This window comes from Scophthalmus maximus, chromosome 20 (assembly GCF_022379125.1).
Source record: "Scophthalmus maximus strain ysfricsl-2021 chromosome 20, ASM2237912v1, whole genome shotgun sequence".
NCBI lineage: Eukaryota > Metazoa > Chordata > Actinopteri > Pleuronectiformes > Scophthalmidae > Scophthalmus > Scophthalmus maximus.
This window is the reverse complement of record NC_061534.1, coordinates 13,420,579-13,444,552: the sequence shown is the minus strand read 5'-3', so window position 1 is coordinate 13,444,552 and position 23,974 is coordinate 13,420,579. Positions and strand designations below refer to the sequence as shown.

Sequence of the window (23,974 nt, the reverse complement as noted above, 5' to 3'; positions counted from 1 at the left end):
AGTTTTCACCTAAAGAAAACTATAATGCAGTCTTATACAAGAGTTCTGCAACAAATCTGACCTTCATGATGACTTTAATGTTGAGTTTTTGTTGAAACTTTTTTTCAGAGAGGTGTTGATTTACTGTAGTCAGATACTTATTCCTAATTTAATTAGGATACTTATTCCTAATTTAAGAGACCATGCCTCTCAAGAGGCATGGTCTCTTTTTAAAGCCTCAGGCATAAAAAACTAAATATACATAAGTAATCATAAAATAATCCAATTGAAACAATACAATAAAAATCAACAGGAATCTACACATAATGACATTATAGACTTAATGATTGGCTATTCAAGAAAAAGAATGGCAGAACAATTGATGGAAATAATCATTAGCTGCAGTCCTATACTCTTTGGAATGGCTTGTAAATTGTAATCTATTAAGTATTAGTAATGATTTTTAAAATAACATAAGATAACTCTAAAACTCTAGAAGAACTTTATTGAGCACACACCGGAGAAGTGTTTATGTGCATGTACATAATATGCACATATATAATATATAATATGTGCATAATATAGACAGACATGAAAACAAAGTGCAGTGGCACAGGATGGTTACAACTGTATTGCACTGTCATCTGAGATAAATAGAAGGTACAAGTAACAATTCATGTATTCTATTTAAAGCTCGTAAACTCTTAATTGATATTTTGACTCCAAACATTCAGATTTGCACATTCTGGGCGAACACCTGCTCAGGGTGTTGAAGGTGATAAGAGCCTGATCTATTCATCAATTATTAAAATCACTGAATTAATTTATTTATCTATTCATTTTTGTTGAATGAGTACAGTTCGCTGCTTAAACATGGAGTGCTGGATTTCGCGTTGATATTCATTCAATAATACTCCTCTATGGGTAGAAGACCCAGGAGACCGCGTCTCCTGTGAGCGGCTGGGATTGGACGATTGCGCCGCTGCCGGGGCCCGTTCGAACACGAAGCTCCGTCGCCATTGGTCGGACACGTGTCTGGGGCGTTTCACTGGGACTGCCCGGCTGTGTCCGGGTAAGATGGCGTTGGAAGAACAGTGCTCGGCACCACCTCGATGGCGGTCCATATCTCTGACACACGTAGAGTTCCCCGAGGGTACGTAAACTCCACACCTTCCTCTCGCCGCCGAAGCTCCGCGAGCCTCCGTCCGCGTCGTAATTTCACAGCAGTGCGCGTGTTTTTTTGTCGCTGCTGAATGGACACGGCCGTCGGCGACACTGCCAAATTGTGAGATTCTGCAAAATCCCCGGCACAACGGGGGGACGCAGCCCGGACTGCGAAATTGTGAGACAGCTACGCATGCGCAGTTGGCAATAATGTCCACAATGAAGGCTAGCTAGTCAGCTAGCTGCCTCAATGCCGACTTTGGTATAATATCTTGGCAGTAAGCGAATGTGCCGTGTCCTGTTGGAGCTTTTTGACAAAATTCCGGCGTTGAGAGCTGTGGAATATGATTAGGCGGTTGTGGCGGAAGTACCTAGCTATCCACCTTTGTAGCATTGTAGCCAGGACCAGTGTAAACGCAGTAGCTAGCTCCTTGGCCTGATTAGTTCTAGCATAACCCTCATTGCACCGAGCTGTAGAATGAAATACTGTTGTCTGTTCGTTAGATGACGGCATAGCTACTCCATCGCAGCAGCTTCCTACCTGTGCTCACGGCTAAATATGTCACACATCCGGGTTGACTTGGTTTCTCGAAGTGTCACTCCCCCCAGGTGAACTTCACTGGCTTCTCTATTGTGTCCTAACATCACCTCTGTTTTTTTCCAGACGACCTGACGGGACAAGTGCTGGCCTACATCAGTCTCCTGCCCATCGCGGTCCTTGTGGGGTTCGTCACACTCATAGTGTTTAAACGGGAGCTGCACACGGTGAGTCCTGCACGGTGCACGTTTGGGTTTTGCAGAAAGAGCAGCATCACATTTACAAGACAATCTGTGAAGTTATGAACTGTCGCACGTGGATCTTTGGTCAGTGCTGTCGGGCAGGCCACAACAAGTTTGTAAGTGCTCATGTGTTGACCTGTGTGGTGGTGTTGTTGTTGTTTTTTCCTCTTCATTAAAGATCTCCTTCTTTGGTGGGCTTGTGCTGAATGAAGGGGTGAACTGGCTGCTGAAGCACATTCTCAGAGAGCCACGCCCCTGTGCAGGTGAGCGAAGGAGCTGTTGGCTTCATGCTGCAGGGTTGGGCAACATTGCAAAAGCATCACACAGCCCGAATATTTCCCTCTTGTCATCAATGGCCGATCAGTTTTCTGGTTTCACCTTCATCACACTTGATTCTGTTAGATCAGAAGCTAGTAGTTCTATCTACTAAACATTCTCAAATAAAAGCTGTGCTCAACAATTATATCTTTTTTCTTTCTTTTTTCCTAAGGCTACAAAAAATTCACTAAATGCAATGGTTTATCAATGTTTGAATGTAGCTGGATCATTTAATTTTCTGTTAATTTACTAGCAAAATATTCTTACAATGGAATTTGTCATTTACCAGCTATATTTTGAATTTAATACTTACAATTGAATTGGAACTCAATATTGTAAGTAAATATTTAACTTGTGTTCTGTTCTGTCTTTCTGCAGGGGCTCACACAAACCTGTACTCAGATTATGGGATGCCCTCCAGTCATTCCCAGCTTATCTGGTTCTTTGTTGTTTACTTCTTTCTTTTCCTATATTTAAGGTGAGCTCGTTTGTTCTTGCAGTTGCTGGGGGAGTGTATTTAGTGTAAGGGTGGAGATATTTAGCGGATAAATTCTTAAGTTGGAAATTTCAAGCAACTATTTGATTTTACTGGTGTGGTTTAATATGAAATGATAAAGAAAGGTAAACATTTTCTTTTCATTTTACAGCAATGTTGAATAATTGTCACATAGACTATTTTTCTTCTATATGCCCATTGCAAAAGTGGTCTACATGTAGTGTACATGCACTTAATCTTTGGTGATTTCATTACATTCATGTTAAACATGTATATCATTTATATTTAGTGTTTTTTATTCAAGGGCAGGTATAATCCTTACATGAATTACATTCATGTTTTTGATAAGCACTCACAGTAGTTGCCATGATGTGATGTCATGCTCGTCTCTTTTCAGAATGCATCAAACGAACAATGCTCGGTGTGTGGATCTGCTTTGGAGACACATACTGTCCATCATTCTGTTGGGCTTGGCCTTATCGGTCTCATACAGCAGGTGAGGGACCGACCCCCGATTCCTCCACACCTCCTTCAAATATTGTGGGTGATTCCTAATGTGGATGGGGGAATATAGAAGAGCAGCATGTTTAGGAAGGGATGACAAAATTGGGCAGTATGATACATGTGTTTTTATGCCGTACTTAATTTGTGCAAGAGTGAAAGACCCTGGGTATATACAGTGTGAATATTAAAGTGTGGATCACCTCATGAATTTCGCTGGTTATGACAAATGTCCTTGGTAGTGACCTAAACAAGGTTGAATTTAAGTCCATTGATTATCTGCTGATACAGAGGCTGACCCGATATGTATATCTACCTAAATGTTAGATAAATATATACCAGAGAAAAGACAATTTTCCCAAGCCATTTGGTCTAAACACTGAAGATCCTCGTTCAAAACTATTAAGTTGATCTGAACAACACAAGAAGGGTGATGTTGGAGTACAGTTAAGAAAAGATCAGTATTTAATTGGGTTTATTTTTGCCAATACTGATAGTTATTAGTTCTAAGTAAGTAATAGTTTACTGTTGATCAACTGATTGATTGTTCTAAGTTCTAAGTAAGTAATAGTTTACTGTTGATCAACTGATTGATTGATCGACTAGACAGCTTTGAAAATATGTGGAGGTCTTTAGGCACATAATTGTTTACCATTATAGTTGAGGGCAGGTGGATGAAAAAATCTTTTAATAATGTTTGGCTGACCTTAGTGTTATCGTAGCCAAGGCACAGGAATCCAAATTGTACTATTTCCTTTTGTGAGATCATCAGTGACTGTGTGGACACAATAAATGTGATAATATTTCAAATGCATGTTGGGGAAGAGTTTAAGTTGTTACTTGTGTTTTTTTGAACATTTGTCTTTTATCTCTCTCTCATTCCCAGAGTCTACCTGTTGTATCACACCTGGAGCCAGGTTTTCTACGGCGGAGTGGCTGGTTGTACCATCGGAATAGTCTGGTTCTTTATCACACAAGAGGTGCTGACACCGTTATTCCCCAAAATAGCAGCATGGTAAGTGGTACTCTCATTTCTCTGCTTCCTTCCTGTGTCACAGGGGACGACGATTTCATCCTCAGCCCGAATAAGTGGATCACACTGGCCCATGATGATTTCGCTCATATTATTCTGTTATTTCCTTTTTTACAACTCATAGGCCAATATCAGAGTACTTCCTGGTGCGAGACACAAGCCTGATCCCCAACATCTTATGGTTCGAGTATACAGTGACCAGATCAGAGGCAAGGTAAGGAACTGTCCTGGCGATAAAGCCACCCACTACACCACAGCTGTGAACATCTCAAGCTTGGGGCTCAAGCTAGTGTCCAACTTCCCTGCTCACTTTCGGCCAACCCCTCTCCTTCTTCCCCCTGGTCACAATACAAATGGCAACTCGTGTCAAAAAGCTTGGGGTGCCCACACACAGCGACAATAGTTTTGTCCTCCATTTCTGTTAAAAAATCAAGACGTCTAACGACATAGGAAGGATTTCAACACGTCAACGCATCACGTGTTCAAAAATGTCAACTCAAGCGAGTGATGCGAAATTCGCATCTAGTTTGATCTTTGCACTGACTTGTGTAATCTACTCGGTGTGAATGCACCATAAGGCATTTTTAAGAACTTCTGACGAAGTGTTCAGCTGAATTTGAGTTTGCCGAATGTGAATTCAGAGGCGGTCGCACACTTGATGTTGCTCCCCTCATCTGTCGTACCTCCACAGAAAATGTGTCGCTGTAATTCAAGACACACAGCTGCTTTCTACAAAGTTCACAAACGGCCTCATCTTTGTTGGTAACTTTGCCTCTCACGGTGTAGAATACCTCTACGTACCGCTTCTCAGATGCTTTGCTTGTTGTGACTGTCTGCTTGGGTTGGCATTGCACTCTGTTGTTCATTTTCATTGCAACCATGACATTTCCAGCTTGACAGGTTAATATGGCATACTGTAGGTTTGTTCAGCTGAGAGAGATGTTTTGAGCGCCCTCTGCTGCCTCTTAAGTCCAACTACTTCAAATGGAGTGTTGCGTTTTAAGACTGATCATTTTGAGTCTGAACAGGTTATTGCAGTAAGACTATTAACTTTTTTCCCCCCATGTATGCGCAAATGATCGAAGTTTGAATAAAAAGTGACAGCCTTGGTGACTAATGTCAGACGTAGTCGGTTCACTTTTCATATAAGCCATTACTGGTTTCTACCACACCCCGCATGTACTTTTACATTTCATTTATGTATTTTGTATTTATGTTGTGGTAAATAAACAAAACAGAACCATTGGAGCTGCCAAGCTAATGGCTTTCATGTGCTACCACTGTCTGTTGACTCGTATGTCCCAGTCGGCGACAGTCATGGTGGGAGGCGGAATGTTTTCAGATTGTCCGTCCATCCCATTCACAGTGAAAGCAAAAGCGCAGCGATTTTCGCCTAATTAGCTTGAACACTCACTCAACATTAAAGGATGAACTGATTAGAATTTGGTGGTCAAAGGTCAAGGTCACGTGTTTTAGGCTTTAACTCAAGAGTTCATCTGCTACATATATGTAAACTTGCGAAATGTCTTGTTGTAATCTGCAAATGTGTAATCATAGTGAGACCATCTCAAAGTTCAGACTCCCGTCTCTTAACTGTCTCCGTTATAGACTAGTTTATACTCTGACAAAGGATATTAAACTAGATGGTTAGACACAGCTAATAAGTTGAAATGTAACTGAAAGGTCAGCGCTGTCGAGACAGCTTGCTATTGTGAAGCGCCAAAAAACACACAGGTCGAGGTCCATGAATGTTAACAAAGTTAAACTCGGTGCAAAAGATTTGCGTGGATTTGAACAAGTGTTGAAGTTTTTGTGGAATAAAATATCTGGTATTTTTAGTCAAATGCTTCTTCATCAGCGTCAGCCTTCGTTGTTTACAAAAGTCGCTTGCCTCCACGTCGTAGTATAAACCCCCGCCCATTATCATCGGTTGTGATTGGACTGGCAAATTTTCTGCTTGAGAGAAATCACTTCCCAATGGAGGGGATCCAAGCCGAGACTGGCAGAGCAAATGAAATAAGCTCCGAGAATTCGTCTGGGTCTCAGCCTAACCTTTTTATGTTTGAGACTGTTGCATTTGTTGCATGACTGAATTTTCCTTCTTTTTTTTGTCTTCTAGGAACAGACAACGAAAGCTTGGAACAAAACTTCAGTGATCTGCACAGTTCTTTTGTGAGACTGAGTTTAGGACCACAGACACACAGACACACAAACACACAAAAACACAAAAACAAAAAGCTCACTCGACGAAAACACACTGGAGAACCATCTTTGGGACTGACAATGGTTGCAAGGAGTAAAGGGCAAAAAAATAGCGTTTACAGGTGGCGAAAGAGTGCCTGGACCTGGCCCAGAGCCTACAGCCTGACCGAGTCCGTCCACGCGCCTCTCCTCCTTGTACAGCTTGCTCCAAATGCTCTTCAAGTGCATGCAAGACTGTGCAAGAGGCATAATATTTAATGATAGATTAATATATAGATTTTAACTATAAACGCACGCTGACAGTAATGGAAAACTGTAAGAGATTCAACGAGCCAAACAAAAAGGAGGCCTTTTGGTCAAATTTCAGACAAATTGGTGGGCGTCATTGCAGCATGTATTTAGTAATTCCTTTTCCTTTTTTTATATTCTGATGAATAGCTGGTGGGACGTGGCTGGTGGGGTGTGTGGGGGGGGGGTTGGTTATGGCTAGGTTGGGGTGGGGGGGTGGGGTATGTGGAATTAACCATTTTTCATTGTTATATAATAGAAAAAGAACAATTTCTAAAAATTGGTTATGATGTAATATAAATGAAAATTTGCACTTTGTGAAATTTACAAGTCAAAAAAACAACAAACAAAAAAACGACTAACACTAGTTAAATGTTAAGACCCTCCCTCTTTCCCCGCATCAGTCTTTGCTTGTGTCTATTACGGTCAGTCGTAATACATTAGACTCCAGAGCTGATCTACGAGCAGTGTAAAGTTTAATGTAACCTCTGTACTATTGAGCATCGAGGTGGTTCCTGGTCGCATCCACGTTTGAGGATGACAAGGCCGAATCACAGCAGCAGGTTTCAGTTGTTTTTCATGTCGATCACACTTTGGACCGAGGTGGTGATTTCTTAATGCCTCACACACAGTAGCAGCCTGGGAACAGATTTCTGGGAATCCGCTTTTTTTTTTTTTCATTTCCAAGATAACATTCCATATCATTTAGTGAGAAAACGTACATACAGGATGGACTGCCCGGATTGTGGGGAAGTGTTTTCATTTTTGTATTATTTTTGAAGAAAGGAGAAGAAGAAAAGAAAAAAGCCTCAGGTCAGTCGTAGCATGTGATTATGCTCAATTCCTCATGGCCCACGGCAGCTATTGAAAGCTGCCAAGTGGGGATCTGAAGCTGATTTAAAACTGTCATATCATTAGCTCAACAAAGGGAAGTAGTTCTCTTAGAATTTGATTTTTTTTTCTCCCCCCATTTGTAACCTATATCAGGCTGAATAAAATTGTGTTCATGTACGATAGATGTTTCCAGTGTCATAATTGACGTGGCATCTTTACTTTCGACGTCTTTGCTGTTGAGCAAATGTGGATTTAATAGTCTAAAAATGTACCTTTTGTCTACTCACTGCCTTTTCCACCAGTGTCATTGTAGTGTCAGTCTTACGGCAGCTTGGCTGCCATCAAGACAGATGTCATCTATAGATGTGTCCCCTCCACAGGAGTTTCCGCACTTTGACTGACACTTGTCTCACCAGACAATTGCGGTTTTATTGGTGGTTTGAGCTAAATGCTAACAACATCCCTGCAACCTGCACCCGTTGGACAGTACTAGCCGCCAATCACACGCAGTTTCCATGCCGGAATGCATACTGTGCTTTATCTCTTATTTTACTCTGAACGGGACCAAAATTATTTTCATTTTCTCATAGACATCTATAGAAACAGACTTCTCTTTTGCAGCCAGTGGAGTCGCCCTCTGCTGGTCATTTGTGAGAATACAGGTTTTAGGCACTTAGAGGTTGGCTTCTCTTTCCGGACCCAGTGTGACCACGTCCGTTTTTATATACAGTCTATGATGCTAAGCTGGATTTTAATATTGACACTTCACTATCCTAGCTTAGCCGTGAGAACGCTAACATTTGCAAATTGGCACGACTAACGCAAAGTACAACCGGGGCTGTTGGGAATGTCATGGCTTTTGCAGGCGTTTGGTCGTAAACCAAAGTATTGGACAAATTCAAATGCCTCCTCTGAAGATGGTGCTGCTGCATTTAGAAAATCACCAAAGTTCGTCCTGAGCGATGCATTGCTGACTGTTGCAAACTTCATTGAAAATCATTGTAGCAGTAGCTGAGACATATCGGTGAGCTAAATCAGTGGGGATTTGGTCTTAGGAATACAGTCCATTGTATTTTATGGTCTCTCCAACTGTTGTTGGGCTATTTTTAATTCTGGATCAAAGCATCTATTTAAGAGGTATTGGAGGTGACAAATGAAAAATGGTCTTCTGTTCTTCTGTTCAGGCTGTTCGTCTTGTGAAAGGAGCATCGTGGTATTTCTGTTGCTGCACCCTTTCCCAAATGTGCCTGCTGCCTCAGGAAACACTCCAGGCCTATCCTCTTGACTCGCAGAGTGCAAGAGGAACATCTGCCCTATTTTAAACATCCCATTCCATTTTTTTGATTTGCCTTTTCAGGTCTCACACCTCAGGCTATCCCCAAACACCCGGGTCACAGGCACAGCCTGGATGAAAACGATAAAGACCTATTTCTATTTCCCTGAGCTATTTTCTCTGACCTGCATTGTTTGGATGAGCAGTGAGCACTTTAGATGTGAGTCAAAGGGAGGGTTTAGAGCTGCTGGTCACCTTCCCCCCTACAGGCGTGTCTGAGCCTCTAATGAATGGATGTTTAATTCCGGTTTGTCATAGTTATAAAGAGTTATAACTGCAGTCACTTGGTCATAATACGTGTAAATGTATTACACTTGGGTGCCAAGCTCTCCAGAGTTTATACAGATAAACATATGGGCTTGTGATAACAATATTTTAATCATGACGCTTAGTACTGTACAAGGCAACAAGCTCAAGCTGCCATAAGATAAATTGAAAACATGACTTTAAAATGTACATCAGTCCACAGTCTCACTTTCACTTTTCTAGTGGAGTAAAAATATATAAATACGTAACCAGTGGCCATAAATATATAAAATGTACTGTGTAGGCGATGTCTGTAGAGCATGGTAGAGTAAATATTGTGCTCTATGTAAAAGTTTATTCTATATTAAATAGAATAGAAAACAGTTCTCCGTTTACTTTAGCAATTTTCTTTAAAGCATTGTTTTGGCCAGACAACTGAAATAAATACATTATGGAGGAAATGAAAACATTGTGTCTTTTGAAATATATTGTGATGAATCTTCTACATCACAGGAATTGTCCAATCAAATTATAATAAGGCTTGAGAAGGGGTCAAGTGGGTATAACCCATAGGGAAAAAACTGGATTAGATATTAAGGATCAACTTTGATTGTTGCTTATATGGTCATAAATATTTAATGTTATATAGAAATGGACTTTAAAGTAAAAATCTGAATCAAAGCATTACCCACCAGTAAAATTTAAAACAGAACGGGAGCGTCAATCACATCTAAATTGATTGTAAGGTCTTTTACACATAATTCTTGTAGTTGCTAATGTTTTATGGTGGTTTTTAAAGTTTTACAGTTTAAACATCAGATATGCTTGTGTGTCACAGGCCCTGTTATGTGTCTGAATAACACTTTTATGGTCAAGAAAATGACTGGTGGAGTGGTGCTTTTATTCACTGAGAAGGATGAACACCTTTTCCCTTGATTTGTTGTTTTAATGATGGTGGCAAAATCTTTCACGTGTGATCAGTTGAGCTGGAAACTAGTCACCTCAAAGGCCGCAGATTCCTTTCCTTGAACGTTTGCACCTGTATGTACGTTGAAATACATTTTAAGGGACTCAAAAATGATAGACCAGATTTTTTAAAATTATCAAATAAGTCCTAAGGACCAAAACAGGCAATTACATTTTCTTTTCTCATAGCCAAAGCCTTCTGTGCTGTCCAGTTCAAAACTATTAAAAACACAAGTGAGCCATGTAAAGGTCCCATATCTTAGATAGATTTTCATTTATATGAATATATTTCTATTATAAAGCAGGTTTACTTGCGATATAATTACTGTAAAAGTATCAAAACACTATCCATGGCACATATTCATAAACTATAACTTCAAATGAGCCATCAGGACTTCTGATATTGGTGTTGTCAAAATCATCAGCATGGCTGACTGGAGCCCTGCTGTCCAACTTTTTTCCACGTTGTTCTTAAAAAAAACCTTTGTAATATTAGTATTAGATCGGAATATTAGAGTAGAGAAAGTACATTTTGTTCCTAAAATGCTCGAAAAATTGAATCCGACTTGACCGTCCGTTCGGATCATTTCAGCACTGACCGTCCATCACCATTTCTATTTACCGTTGACATTTATCAAGCTACAGCAGAAAACTACAACTTGTTACCTGCGGCGAGAAGCCCGAGATATCTGATGGGGTCTGATGCCAAAAATGGCAGATTTAAAAAAAAATATTTACGACCTTAAGTTGAAACACTGAGGCTGCGGCGAAGAGCCTCAAAAGTGCTGAGAGACATGCTAAGACTTTATTCTTGGAAATTAGAAAAGTATCAAATAATGTGAGCCTATTGTATAGCTGTTGTTGTTTTTTTATACTGAATTCTTTTTAGTTTAGATGAATGCTGTTCACCCAATGATGTTCACTTTAATTTGTTCCCTGTGGAACAAATTCAATTGCGAATCAAACGGCGGCCCCGGTTGTTTACTTGCAGCCTCAGTACTGTACCACGTCAATCACTCGGCGTATGATTTGCCACTTTTCAGGCACGTTTTACATTTCAGCTTTGCTTTTTGAAGGGCAGATAATGGCAGATGAGTGTCTGTCATCGCACAGTTTGTGTGCTTTCAGTTCAAGGAGTAACCCTTCAGATAATTAGCCTCATACAATCAAAAATAAGATGCTCAGATCATTTCCTTTGGAGTTGCTCATTCTCACAAATAAGTCTCCAACTTGCCTTTGTTGGTGACCTGGTGTGATATTCTGTTGCTTGTACTATCTGAACATAATTATTAAAGAGGTTGCAATCAAAAAGGGGTTTAATTGGCATTTTGGATGAAAAGTATAAATATCAATTAAAAGCTCTTGAGGGGATTTCTTTAATGAAGTTAACAACTTGTTATTTACTTGTCGAGTCCCCCGGTTTGATTCCCCTCTCCTGTAAAGCTCGGCCAAACATGCGTATTCAGATTATAATACATTATTATTATTATACTGAAATGTATTTTTTTGAAGAGAGCTACCACAACACTTCATACAACAAACACTAAAGCTTTCTCTTTCATTTCGTCTTTTCTCTCCGTGGCAGGCGGGTAACATTTCTGTGAGCGTAATCTCACGGGACGTCCGCAGCAGGAGCTTTGAGCGTGTTCAGCCTTAGAAATGGAAACTGTTTCAGCGTCCCGGCTCATATGTCATTTCAGGAAATGTACTGTGTGAAGCTTGAACATCACTGTTTTACAGTGCAAATCCTACGAGTTTATTTATATCTCTCTATCCAGACATTCACCTGTAGCTGCTCTAACTGTACAGTAACTCTGTAACATCTGTACTGATACAGAGACAACCTATCATATTGAGGTAAATCCTGATCTTAGAAAAGGATAACAGGCGTGGAGGTCAGTGGTAAAAACGCTCGTTTGGTCAAACTGAGTTCTTTGTCAATTTTCAACCAGCTCCACCAGATGGCGTCCAGTTTACATCTGCAGCATGGACAGTAATGAGATTTGCACAGATTTGCTCAGGACCTTATCACATGTACATACTGCACAGGCTTACTGTTACTCATACCAGCAAACAAAACCCAAACACACCATCCACATGCACACGAGAGTCTGTGGGCTTGAACTGATTTAATGGTCTCCTCTGTCTATGACAGATTAGTTGAGTTTCACTCTAACGCCCAGTTTTCACTGGAAAAGTCACTCTCAACATGTCACATGTGCTGCAATACTGAAAAAAATGATTATATATAATAAATATATATACCCCCAAACAAGCCCCATTACTGTAATATAATTTAAGAATATGCTCTGATGCAGCTTTTATGGCCCAAACTGAATATTGCTTAGATATGTCAACTTTGCCTCATTATAAACTGTCAATCGAAACTTTTTGTTTGCAGATTGCTGTGTAATTTTACTATAAATAGACATCTAAAATATCTAAAAATCTTAGACATATTGTTGTTAGAATGGGGTTAATGTATTTCTTCCTTCAGAAAAATCCAACAAACCCTACAAAATAATAACAATATTTTTAAAAACTGAACAGAGTTCAAATAATCAACACGTCCACCTACATTCTCCAGTTTAACTATTATTGCAAATGCAAATATTGTTGTTTCTAGATATGTAACTACTACTACAATGACTGAAATGTCCATTCCATGTGGCATCAAGTTTCCACATTAGATTAGTGTTAGTTGCATGCTGGACCGTAAATGACTTTTATTTATTCATACAAAATCACGCCATTGTCTTAAAACATGATTTAAGGTGAGCAGAGAGAAAGGATCCAACTGTAGGAGATGATTCTAACGTCACATGTCATTGTGCACAGTAAAGGTTAAAACATTAAGGGGAAATAACAATAAGCAAAACACATATTTCAGCGAAATAATCCAAAAGTAAGATCGATACAGTAGATTCACCAAGTGTGATGACAAAATAATCAAACAAACAGGGTTTGACAAATAAATAAAAGTCAAACGATGAAACTTCGTTGAATGGAGAGATTTCTATTTACCCTGAAACACAGAGGAATCTCTGAGCCACCGTCTCCTCCGCTGGAACGACCAAATCATAGTGTTTCACAGACAACACCATTGTTTTATTAATGTATGAGCGGTGGCATGAGGCCTGTTCAAACTGCCGCCCACAGATTTCTTCTTTTGGCTCTTGGATAGAACATGAAATGAAACGCCACCAAGAAGCTGCCTGATCCTAAATTCAACTACAACGGCGCCAACAAATGTTTCAGCAGTGGCACCACAACTTTTATAACCTTTAAAAATAAGGTTACCTGTATTTCATCTTTCTATATTCCACCCCCCTCGTTGATTCACCGTGCATATCTGCAGCTAGAACGTCAAAAGATTTCTGTAAGTTGTGCATTTTATCGGAAAGGCTTCTGCTGCACATGGGCAGATTCTTGTTGTACCCAACATGATAAAAAAAAGAAAAAAGATCCTGTCCGCCAGAGTTTGTGCAGAAAAAGCCTGTCAAACTATCACACTTCCCTCACAATCACACGCAATTATAGACGGTCATCACATCGCATTAACAACAATCAACAGCAGTCGCAAATGTGTAAAAAGGCATCGCGGTAATTATGTCGAATGTGTCACACTAAATCTTACATTCGGTTGAATCTGTCCTCTCGCGCCATATGTCTCCCATTCAAATCAGCTGAGACGAAGCCAACTGGAAATCCTCATCATCATCATATCCTCTGTAACATCCTCAGCTCTGGTTTCCGCTCCGTCACCGCTTTCTAATGAAGGGGCCGTTAGTTTCAATAAGTAAATAAGACAACAGTACAACACATAAGACAACAGTCGCTTTAATTGCAGCGCTGAAACATGTACAAAAAAATCTTACATCTCAAGCCACTGTTTCTCATGTGGGTTCTGTAAATATTGACTGCATGTTCGTGAAAAAAGATCTGTGTGGATGATGGATGGATGACAACGTCCTTCTCATCTCCCCCCAGGGCAACTTCAATTATTTGTTGAGGTGAGAAGCTTCAAGTTCAACACGTCAGAGGAGTTCATTTGACTTTTAAGGAAAACCGGAGCAAATTCCTTCTCGTTTTTCAAATTATAGTGCGAACAATCAATCAATTTTACATTCACCTGAATGAAATACAGTACCGAGATGTCACCGCCCTCCTTATTTTCTTTAAAAAAAAAATTTGAGGTTCATGAAGGTGAACCTTTATTCATTTGTCCAAATTCCAAATTGATTTATTTTCTTTCAGATTTACTAATACATCCGCTCTCAACCGCACAAGAACAATTTGTCCAAGTTGACGAATGAACTGTTTTGCGAATCTATTGTTTTTTGTAAATGAGAATTGCTGCACCAGAATTATGAGAACGTAACTCTTTAAACAAACCTTGGCATTGAATATTGGCCAGAAACTCCTTTGCACCGGTTGATTTTTGTGAATGTGTTGTGTGTTCAGAAAATGAAGTTGTAGGTAATTAATGATAATAAGGACTTTTTTTAATCATCAAATGCATCATGTTTTTCTCTTTGTTGGTGGAGTATAGCAACTAAAGCTCTTAGATAATTGTGGCGGAGTAAAAAGTGTAATATATCTTTCTCAAACGTGGTGGAGTAAAGTTAACTTGTGTGGCTAAATGTGTTTTAATTCCACTACAGAATGGAACCAGGTTTCATAAACCTATGATTTATAGATAATAATGAAAAATGATAGTCACTTTAACTGTAATATAAATTTCAGGTAAATGCCAAAGGCTTTTTAACGTCTGCACTTGACTTTGGTCTCTCGTTATTTAGTTTTTCACAGTTTCTCCACTTGGGGGCGACACACACTGAGCTGAAGTGTTCTGTAGTAGGTACAGTAGGTCCCTTGTATCAGGGGTTGGTTCAAGGACGAAACTGCAATGTCAAGGACAAATGTTGATTCATTGTGATCACACTTTTGTTTGTATATATGTGTTGTGTTGGAACCTTATTGTATTACCCAGTTGTGATATTTTCCCCTGACATTTCTGAAAGGTTTCTAAGATAACCTTAAGTGTAATCTTACACTAAGAACACCAGTCCATGAATGCATCTAATCAGTTGTCTCATAGTCATGTAGTAGTTATATTGCACATGAGGCAAACTGGTGGTAGGCTTTCAAGATGTTTCAAACGCTTTTGATAGGTGCGATTTTTTATTCTTGCTTTATTTTGTTTTTTAAATAATATCCCTGGCCTCTAACCTCCAGTAGTCTTAGTCTTTATTTATTCACAGAGAGAACAGTGAGGAAAATGGTAGCGAGGGTCTCAGTCAGGTCCTGGTCGGAGGCCAGCAGGTGAACATGTGGTTCTATTTCTACATGAGATGCAGCTCATGTTTCAAAAATGTTGATACTGCAGAAGAAAAAACAATATTGCATCCAATATTTGTAAAAATCTGCCGCGGTGGCTCATACGGCTTCGAAGGGGATCTGTAACTACCACCTGATTTAGGAGTGACTTTCACATCTGAGTGGCGTCAGTCCAAAGAAACACCAGTTGGACTCCTCAGCTGAAATCTATCCACGACTGCACACTTTAACTGCGGAAACAGGGTTTACCTCTTGGGGGCAGTAGAAAGGGGCTGTTTAAGAAACACAGACACATTCTAAAGTTGATACAGCAAAGTTGTGAGGAATCCGTTGCATATTTACACAAGCAGCAGCGGACACAGAGCAGCATTAGCATTCATTCGGAGTCGTTCTCCTCGCCGTCCGATGCATGTAGATCCTGTATTTACTTGCCTTTTAGCTCAGTTTCTGGCCTCTACCAAGTCCAGGGGGAAATCTGGATCTGGCTTCACTAACACCACCAGTTTGTCGCAAACTCCTCGATGGCAGCTGCCTGCTGCGGCTCCAAACAAAGACAGTGATGAGAGTGAAGCAACCTCGCGGAGGGGGAGCTGCAGGTTCAGGGGAAAGTTCTCTCCAGCATCACGACTTTGAGCATCTCCCTCCACACTGTCGTATTGATTTGATTGTTGTTGTAAGAATATTTAATTGGTTTAAATTGATTTAATTATGAATTCATTTTGGTGTTTGAATTTCTCCAGCCCAGTTTTAGAGACATGGTTTTATTTCATTTTTTAAGATTCATATCTGACTAAGCTCCAACTGCATTAAACTGAAATGGAGTTTTTGGCAATGGTTTTACACTTGTGAGCCTTGGAACCAGAACCAAAATGTAAAACCTGTTGATTTCCATGATAGTTGAGCGAACCCCTTTTGCTGAAGATGACCGTGAGATGTGGTTGAAAGCGTCTCTTTTTAAAAAAAAAAATCAGTCACCACTTAAACTTCCCTTTGAGTACTTTCAGTAAAGTAAAGACATTTCAATCATTATGTCAACAGCTGTTTATACATTTCACTCTCATACTTTCGGTTCATTAAAACATCCAATAAGCAACCACTTTGTCGGAAATATTTCAGAAGAGAAAGCTGGTGTATCTGCTTACAGTGCAGCCAAACACTCATGTAACAATTGTATGGTTGTTACTGGTAACAAGTCAGTCAATAATAATTGCGAACATGAACTGATTTAATTCTGTACACGTGCCAACAGTGAAAATTTCCGACCAGGAAACATGATTTGATTTGATGAAACTCTTACGGATTGAAGATATTGTCTTTACTGTCACCGTGAATGTTGACTTATATAGAACCCGTAGAGAACTGTCCACTGGCCGATGCACTCGCTGTCCTTCCTTTTTTTCCTGTTCCACCTCATTTTCTCGTTTTCAGGTTTTTCCCTCCCTGTCCCTTTCCCGTGTCCCGTTCTTCACAACCACACACAGCCCTAGGTTGTCACACTCCTTCCCAACCCAACCTTTTATTTCTCCACCTATGTCTCACAGCTTTCTCTCACCTCTTTCCAACGATGCCTTTTACTTTTCACGACCAGACCTTTTGTCTGGTTACTTCAGCAGCAGCCAGTGGCTGTCTCGCGCGGAGCGACGGCCAGTGTCTTGTGAATAACTCCTGCCACGAGTGGCAGACATAAGGTGTTACTGAAATATAACATCACATTCCTTAAGAGTAGATCAGAGTAGCAGAGTTTCACGAGGACTAGATTGACTGTAAATACCACATGACTTACATTATTTAGTGCATGATTGAATTGAGATGACTGAATTTCCGTTGAAGGTGAAAATATGAGCTATATCAAATGCTGTGGAGACCAATGTTCATAAAAAATGTGCCTGGAGTGGCTCTATCTCTGTGTTTGCGTTGATTTTTTTTTTCTTTATAGCTGTGCTTTTGCCTCTTCTCATAATAACGCCCACCTCCCCATTTCCTGCACCGGCTATCCTTTATCAGGTCGAGGATCACACTTGGAATTATTAAAGTCACGCTGCAGAAGGATCTAAATCCCTCAATAAATATAAATGGAGACTCGAAAACTCCCAAACACGCACACACGCACGCACACATGCACGCACGCACACACACACACACACACACACACACACACACACACACACACACACACACACACACACAGAGTGTGTAATATATATCTCAACAAAGTTTGAACAGACTCTTACTGTATGTTCCTGTGAGGGTGACCCCTATTGACCTCAGTGATCCGTGACTTTTCCTCACGTGCCACCACGAGGTTGAAATGTGTGGTGTGTCACGAAGTTTGGTTCAGACATTAATGTTCCCCTCACGGTGTATTATATTGTAATAACTTTGGTTACCATTTAAACCAACAGGGACTCTCCCGCAGCAGCAGCAGGAGATGAGGCTCAGGATCACAGCCAGGAGCTGCTGCTGTTCCTCTTCTTCCTAATCCTGCCAGTCGGAATGGATAGTTTGTAATCCTCCCTAATGTTCATGTGTGTTGTCACCTGCTCCTACATCTGCTCCATCTTAGTAGGGATGTGGATGTTTCCTGGTCTAGCTACTTCTTATTGTCTGGTTAAAGGATCTGGTATAATACTCCTGAGTGAGGTTAAAACAGACTCATGTGAGATAAAAATAGCAATGATATTTGGACCCTTTATATTCTCTAATAGGGTGAGCTGTGAACAAAAAAAATGGCTAATGATGTGAGCAAATGAAACACTTCACATTCGCCTAATCAAACGATCTTTCTTTTGGGAGCTCGAATGTGAAATTTGATCAGAAACACACAAATGAGACAGAAGCAATCACACAATCTCCACTCAAACGTGAAAGCAGGGCCAGATACAACATTTAGGCCAGTGACTCCCAACCTTTCTGGCAGGAAAGAATACAAAAAAATATTAATTCACACCTTTGGATAATCACGTTTCAAAGTATCAAATAAAGTATCAATCTGACGTGACTTTGTTAATTCAATCAAACATGTGGTTTGCTTTTTTTCATGGTGAAATGATAGTGATAGGGAGTGAAGTGTGTTTTATTGTTGTTGGAGTCCAGTCGTCTCCTGCATCTTGATGAATGCGGATCACCTGACTTGACAAATCAGTTTGCATTTTATACATTTCTTTATATAGCAGTGTATGTTAAATTTGCTCTGGTTAATCATTTATATATATATATATATATATTTCTTTACCACAGACTTCTTTTTTTCTTTGCCACAGACAATGTTGCAAAGGAACACAACACCAACAACACCAAACAACACCGTCTTTTCAAAAAAAAGAAAAAGAAAAACAGCAACACAATAAAAATACTCAACTCAGTTATATTATTTATATAGCACAATTAATACACAGTGGCAATTCAAAGTGCTTTACAATAAAGAAAAAAATGAAATAACTATTATCTAATAACTGCATAACAATATAGGCAAATAAAGTAATGATAATGATTTGTAATAATACTTGAGTGAATAATTATTGATTAAGTGGGACAGAGAAAAAAAATCATATTGACAATGAATGAAATGACTACTGTTGGTGAAATGTGAACAGACCCTGAAGTTCCCCTGAACTCAACACGTGGTTCTCTGAGGTTCTCTTAGTTCACGGTTCATAACATCCTTGCAAGCCAACCTGCTAACAAATCGAATGTTTCCCTAAAGACACCAGTTTGTGTTATGGCCGTAGTCGTCAGTGTTCATCTGATCAAACCACAGTCGTCTGCGTCACGCGCTTCCACTGACTCCAGGCTGATGTCTCCTGCCATCTGGCCACTCTCCCACACAGTCCCGATCTGTGAAGTGCAGGCACCGACTCTCGTCTCTCCAGAAAAATGTCCCGTGGGCAGCCGGGGAACGCTGTTGTTCGAGGACACGGCTCCTTGGATCCCGCTCACCTTATCCGTTGTTGCTTGATTCGCGGTTCAGGTGTCGAACTCTGGCCGCTTCCAGATACTCTGTGTTCTCGACAAAGCCACTACGCTTCTCCTGAAGCCTTTTCATTCAGGCACAATACGATGCAATACAATGTAGCTTGAGTATGTGTCTTGTGTAGTGGGACACAGTTTTCATGAAGTTTATTTTTCCCTGTCGTTTAATGCAGTGCTTCTGAATACTGCAGTTAAACACTAAGTTATTCCTGAGGAGCTCCTTGTCGCGCTTTGTATTGAACTGATGGAACGTGTCACCAAGTGTGCGGTGATGGACAGCAGTGATCCTTCGGAGAGCTGCAGGGAGCTTAGGCCACATGCTTTTCTGATTTCCTGAGCTTTCTGACAGCATCATGAATATTTGCCCAAACTGGCGCCCTTCACTGCTGCAACATTTATTTTATTTTTCTCCCCATTTTTTTATGTTCCCTGACTCACATAAAAGTCATAAAGCTCCGCAGGTTGTGTAGCGAGATATTTGACCGATAGTAGGCCAGCCATTAATCCTTTCCAGACAATAATTAAAGCAGTAAATTCATTCTCATGGTCTCGTCTTTTCTTAGTTCATAATAAAGCATCTGCTGTATCAACACGCACTTATTGAATTCCCTTGTTTGAGGTTGAATCCAAGGCTCAACACAAGGCAACAAGCTGAAACAGAACTTAACTGAAAAATGATTTTCTCAAGCACTGGGAAAACATAACTATAGTCCAAACTTCACAGAGAATAAAACTTTCAATCAGACATTTCAATCATTATGTCAACAGCTGTTTATACATTTGGTTCCATATGGTATTACTGTTTGGTAACTGTCGTAAAGATGCTGCAGTAACAAGATGACATTACGTTACAACAAGATTCTGGTGAGGACGCACGTACTTTTCCTCAGAGCTCCCGAGGAAGTTGTCTACACCACTTTTTCTGGTTTAACTAGCGACAGCGTTAGCAGCCTGGCTACTGTGCAAAGCAGAAAACAACCATAAAAATACCAATTTGAACAAATAACCTCAGGTTAAACATCTGGTAGTATTCATAAATACTGTTGCGCTACTTACTGATCTAGTAGAAAGAAGTTTTTGAACCTGAGCTCCCTCCACGGTGTGAATATCCCTCCAGTGAATAGGTTCACTCTTGTTTTCTCTCTCTGCTTTTCTTCCTCCGTCAATGGGATCCTTTTTCTCTTGTCAGATTGAGTTGATTTTGTCAATTTGGCTGTTCCACAGTCTGCCTTTTCCATCCCAGGGGATAGACACCGGGAGAACGCTATTCTCTTCCTTGTTTTGGCTACGCAGTGGGTGACGCAGTTCCGTTGCCGTAAATCGAGTCATTTCTGCGGAAACCGAAAGCGAGAACTTGGCCCGGAGGCCAAGAGAATATCATGGTGAAAGCAAGGCTTACAGATGGTGTCGTTTTTCTATCGCCATTACACTCTGCAATCAGTTTTAACATCATAATGACAAGTTTAAGCCTAAAAGTTATTTCGGCTTCAAGGATTGACCAAATGTCCAAGTGAGTTAGGGATTCAGATTATTTCAAACCCTTTCTTGGTGTCTGATAATGCATGTGAACAAGCTTTGAAACGCAACTGTGACACAAAGTTGTAGACTACCGAGTTGTGCCATCTGTCATTTATCTGTCATCATTTACAGTAAGGAGTTTAGATGTGCCAGCATGAGCCAGCATGCACAGTATCAGGTCACCGTTCCTACACTTGTTCTTGACAGATCTCTGATAGATCAGTCGCTGTATCAAACAAAATAGTCATACATTGAAAATGAAATATCTATCTCCAGGTTCCTTTTTTTTTTGGTCCTCATAAGGTTGAATTATTAAATGACACAAATTACGATGGCAATAGTTAGTTTGGTATTAATATAGGTCTTGCATTTTTCACACTGCATTGCAGATCCAATAACATTTGGCAGAGCTTTAGCTCCATGTCCTCTGGGAACCTCCTGGTGCTGCCGCATCAATACCCCTGGCCTGGTGGCAGACTCAAAAAAACATAGAAACAACAGCAACAAAGGCAACAGTACATCACACAAGCCGGTGATGAAGGGCAGCTCCTTTAAATTTGTGGAAACAGTTGTCTGGTGTCTCGAACAGAGTTACATGAGAGACGATCAATAAAAATTAGATTTGAGCACATTAAGGCCTGAGATGTGTTTGTGTCTGGCCTCGCACAAACTGTGGTAAGGAGACAGGATCTTCTTAGAGATGCTGTGTCTTACTTCCTGCTGATTTCAAACCGAACTAAGTTGAAGATTGAAAAACAAATGACGCCGCTTCCTGACGGCTCCTGTCCGGCTGTGAAAGCAAGAAGTCATGTGTGCCTCCAGCATGTCCTCATCACCAGTGGCAGAGGTACAAGGTATGATGGCATGGCAGACCTGGTCACAGATGGTACCTTTAGGCGCCCCATAGGCTGCCTGCTGGCAGGACACACACGTTACACAAGAAACACTTGTTTTTCCTCTGCTTTCACTTCAGACATGCTGACCAGACACCTCCATCAGGTCCTCCTCTGTACAAATATGCACTCTTTGGGTATCTGGCAGAGTTCTTCATATACCTGAATATCTTCTTTTTCCATTTTTGCGCTTTTGTAAAAGAAGGAGGAATTTTTATTTTTTGGGGGCTATGGATGAAACCAAAAATTGCAACATATTGGTATTTCTTCATATCCTGATGATCAAAAATGATCACCTAGATGTTTGAACCATGCCCATTTTCTTAGGAGTTGGTATAAATATCCAGACCTGTGGGAAAACGTATGGATGCCCATCACCTTCGGTGCAACAGATAATTGCACTCTGCGGCGCTACTTCTGAGTTCCTGTTCTCTGGGTCTGCAGGGAGACGCTGAACAGTCTCACTTTCTTGCTCTTTCTAAATTGACCTTATTGACTCCATCTCCATCTCTTTCTTGTGATAAAGTGCTTTTGGCAGATCTCATTAAAGCCAGACGTTATGTCCAAAGGAGGTTTATCGCTGATCTCCCCGAGGCCTGCCGTCTCGTTAGCAACATGGAAAAGTTCTTGAATCAATCAGAAATTTGAAAGCCCCCGCTGTTCTTTGTCCTGACAGACTTTAGATGTCTGCCTTTGCCAGTCAAAGGGTGTAATAGCGATGTGACCGCCAAAAAACCAAATATATGACTGCATGTGTAAATAAAAGTGAGGATGATTGAATCATGGAAAATTGACCTGCTGGGGGTCCCCTTGGCAAAAATTAATTTCTGGGGCCCTATTGGTCCCCACATTCATGGCAGCTTCATTATTTCCCCTAACACCCAAACCAACCGATAATATGAATCTGCCTCAGGTTGAAATAAGAAATCATCATTATAAAGTATATATATTAATATATATATTAATATATATAGAGATTATATTAGGACCCATCTTTGTTGATATTTGATATATGCTTAAGTGGTGCAAATTCCTAAATAGATATGTAGATGATTAAATTATTTACAACCCGCTGATATAGAATGAACCCATGGGGCTTTGGTGTCCCCAAGAATTTAAATTGTGGTTAGTGATCCGCTCACAGTAACATTGTAGTAACTGCACCCGAGCGTTTATGGAAAAAGATACCTTTTTTGGGAAACGTACACAACAATTGTTTCCCTTTTTAAAAAAAAATCTTCCCTTTTTTTCCATCAGTACACAGTAAATACATAACTGAAGCCTTCACTTGAACGTTCAGACATGTGACAGAAGCTGACACAGTGCTCCGCCATCCTTGAAGAACGTGCTGGAATGGGATAGCTGTGAGAGGGAGTGTTTGGGAGAGACACACACACACGAGCAGAGACCTCAAAAGAAGTGGAAATATACTTTTTTTTTTAAACAAAGTGTACAAAAACAGAGCAAACTGGGGGAGGGCTTTTTTGAAATCTGAAGAAGAAAGACAATCCCCAGAACTTCAAGATATTATAGATGAGGAACAGTTTAATATTTTCTGCAGGCGAATCTGAGTCTGCTGTGGAGCTGCTAAATATTGTAACTCGTATCCCCCCAAAAAATGGAGCACTGACGACTACACGACAAAATCACAGCGTAACGAGAGGTCATCTTGTGTTGGGGTCGTCATGGTTGGAACACAGCCATCTTCATTTTGATCTAATTTTGAAAGTGTGGCGTTGAAGTAAAGTTTCTTGCACAGTTGTGATGTTATTGTGGTGACACGGACAGACAAACAGACAGCTGCAGAAGGTGTCTTCAGGACACACACACTATAAATACTGTATATTCAGTGACTATGTGAATTGCTTTTCACTTTTTTTCCCCACCCAAAAGAAGGAGGTTGTGTTTCAGTTCTTTTTGTCAGTTTGTTTTGTCAGAGTCTGAGCTGTGCTGCCTTCTAAGCAAAACATTCAGTCTTGAGGTGACTTAAACTACAAGTATGTCTCTGCTGGAGATGATGTTTACTCGGCAGAGTTGCGCATTTCATAAATGTCAATGCCTCTTTGTTGGTGAGCTCAGCTTCCTTCCCTCGTGTCACTTAGTTGCCAAGTATT

The 23,974-nt window shown here is 40.4% G+C and overlaps 1 protein-coding gene across 1 annotated transcript; it reads left to right on the top strand.

The window, feature by feature from the left end:
• The first annotated feature begins 975 nt into the window (after positions 1 to 975).
• On the top strand, positions 976 to 7,777 carry dolpp1 (dolichyldiphosphatase 1). The gene is made up of 8 exons (XM_035608718.2): positions 976 to 1,132; positions 1,808 to 1,908; positions 2,102 to 2,186; positions 2,620 to 2,719; positions 3,135 to 3,233; positions 4,125 to 4,253; positions 4,396 to 4,485; positions 6,391 to 7,777. Exons 1-8 carry the CDS (start codon positions 1,057 to 1,059, stop codon positions 6,425 to 6,427), a joined length of 717 nt encoding a protein of 238 aa, XP_035464611.1. The 5' UTR covers positions 976 to 1,056; the 3' UTR covers positions 6,428 to 7,777.
• The last annotated feature ends 16,197 nt before the right edge of the window (positions 7,778 to 23,974 follow it).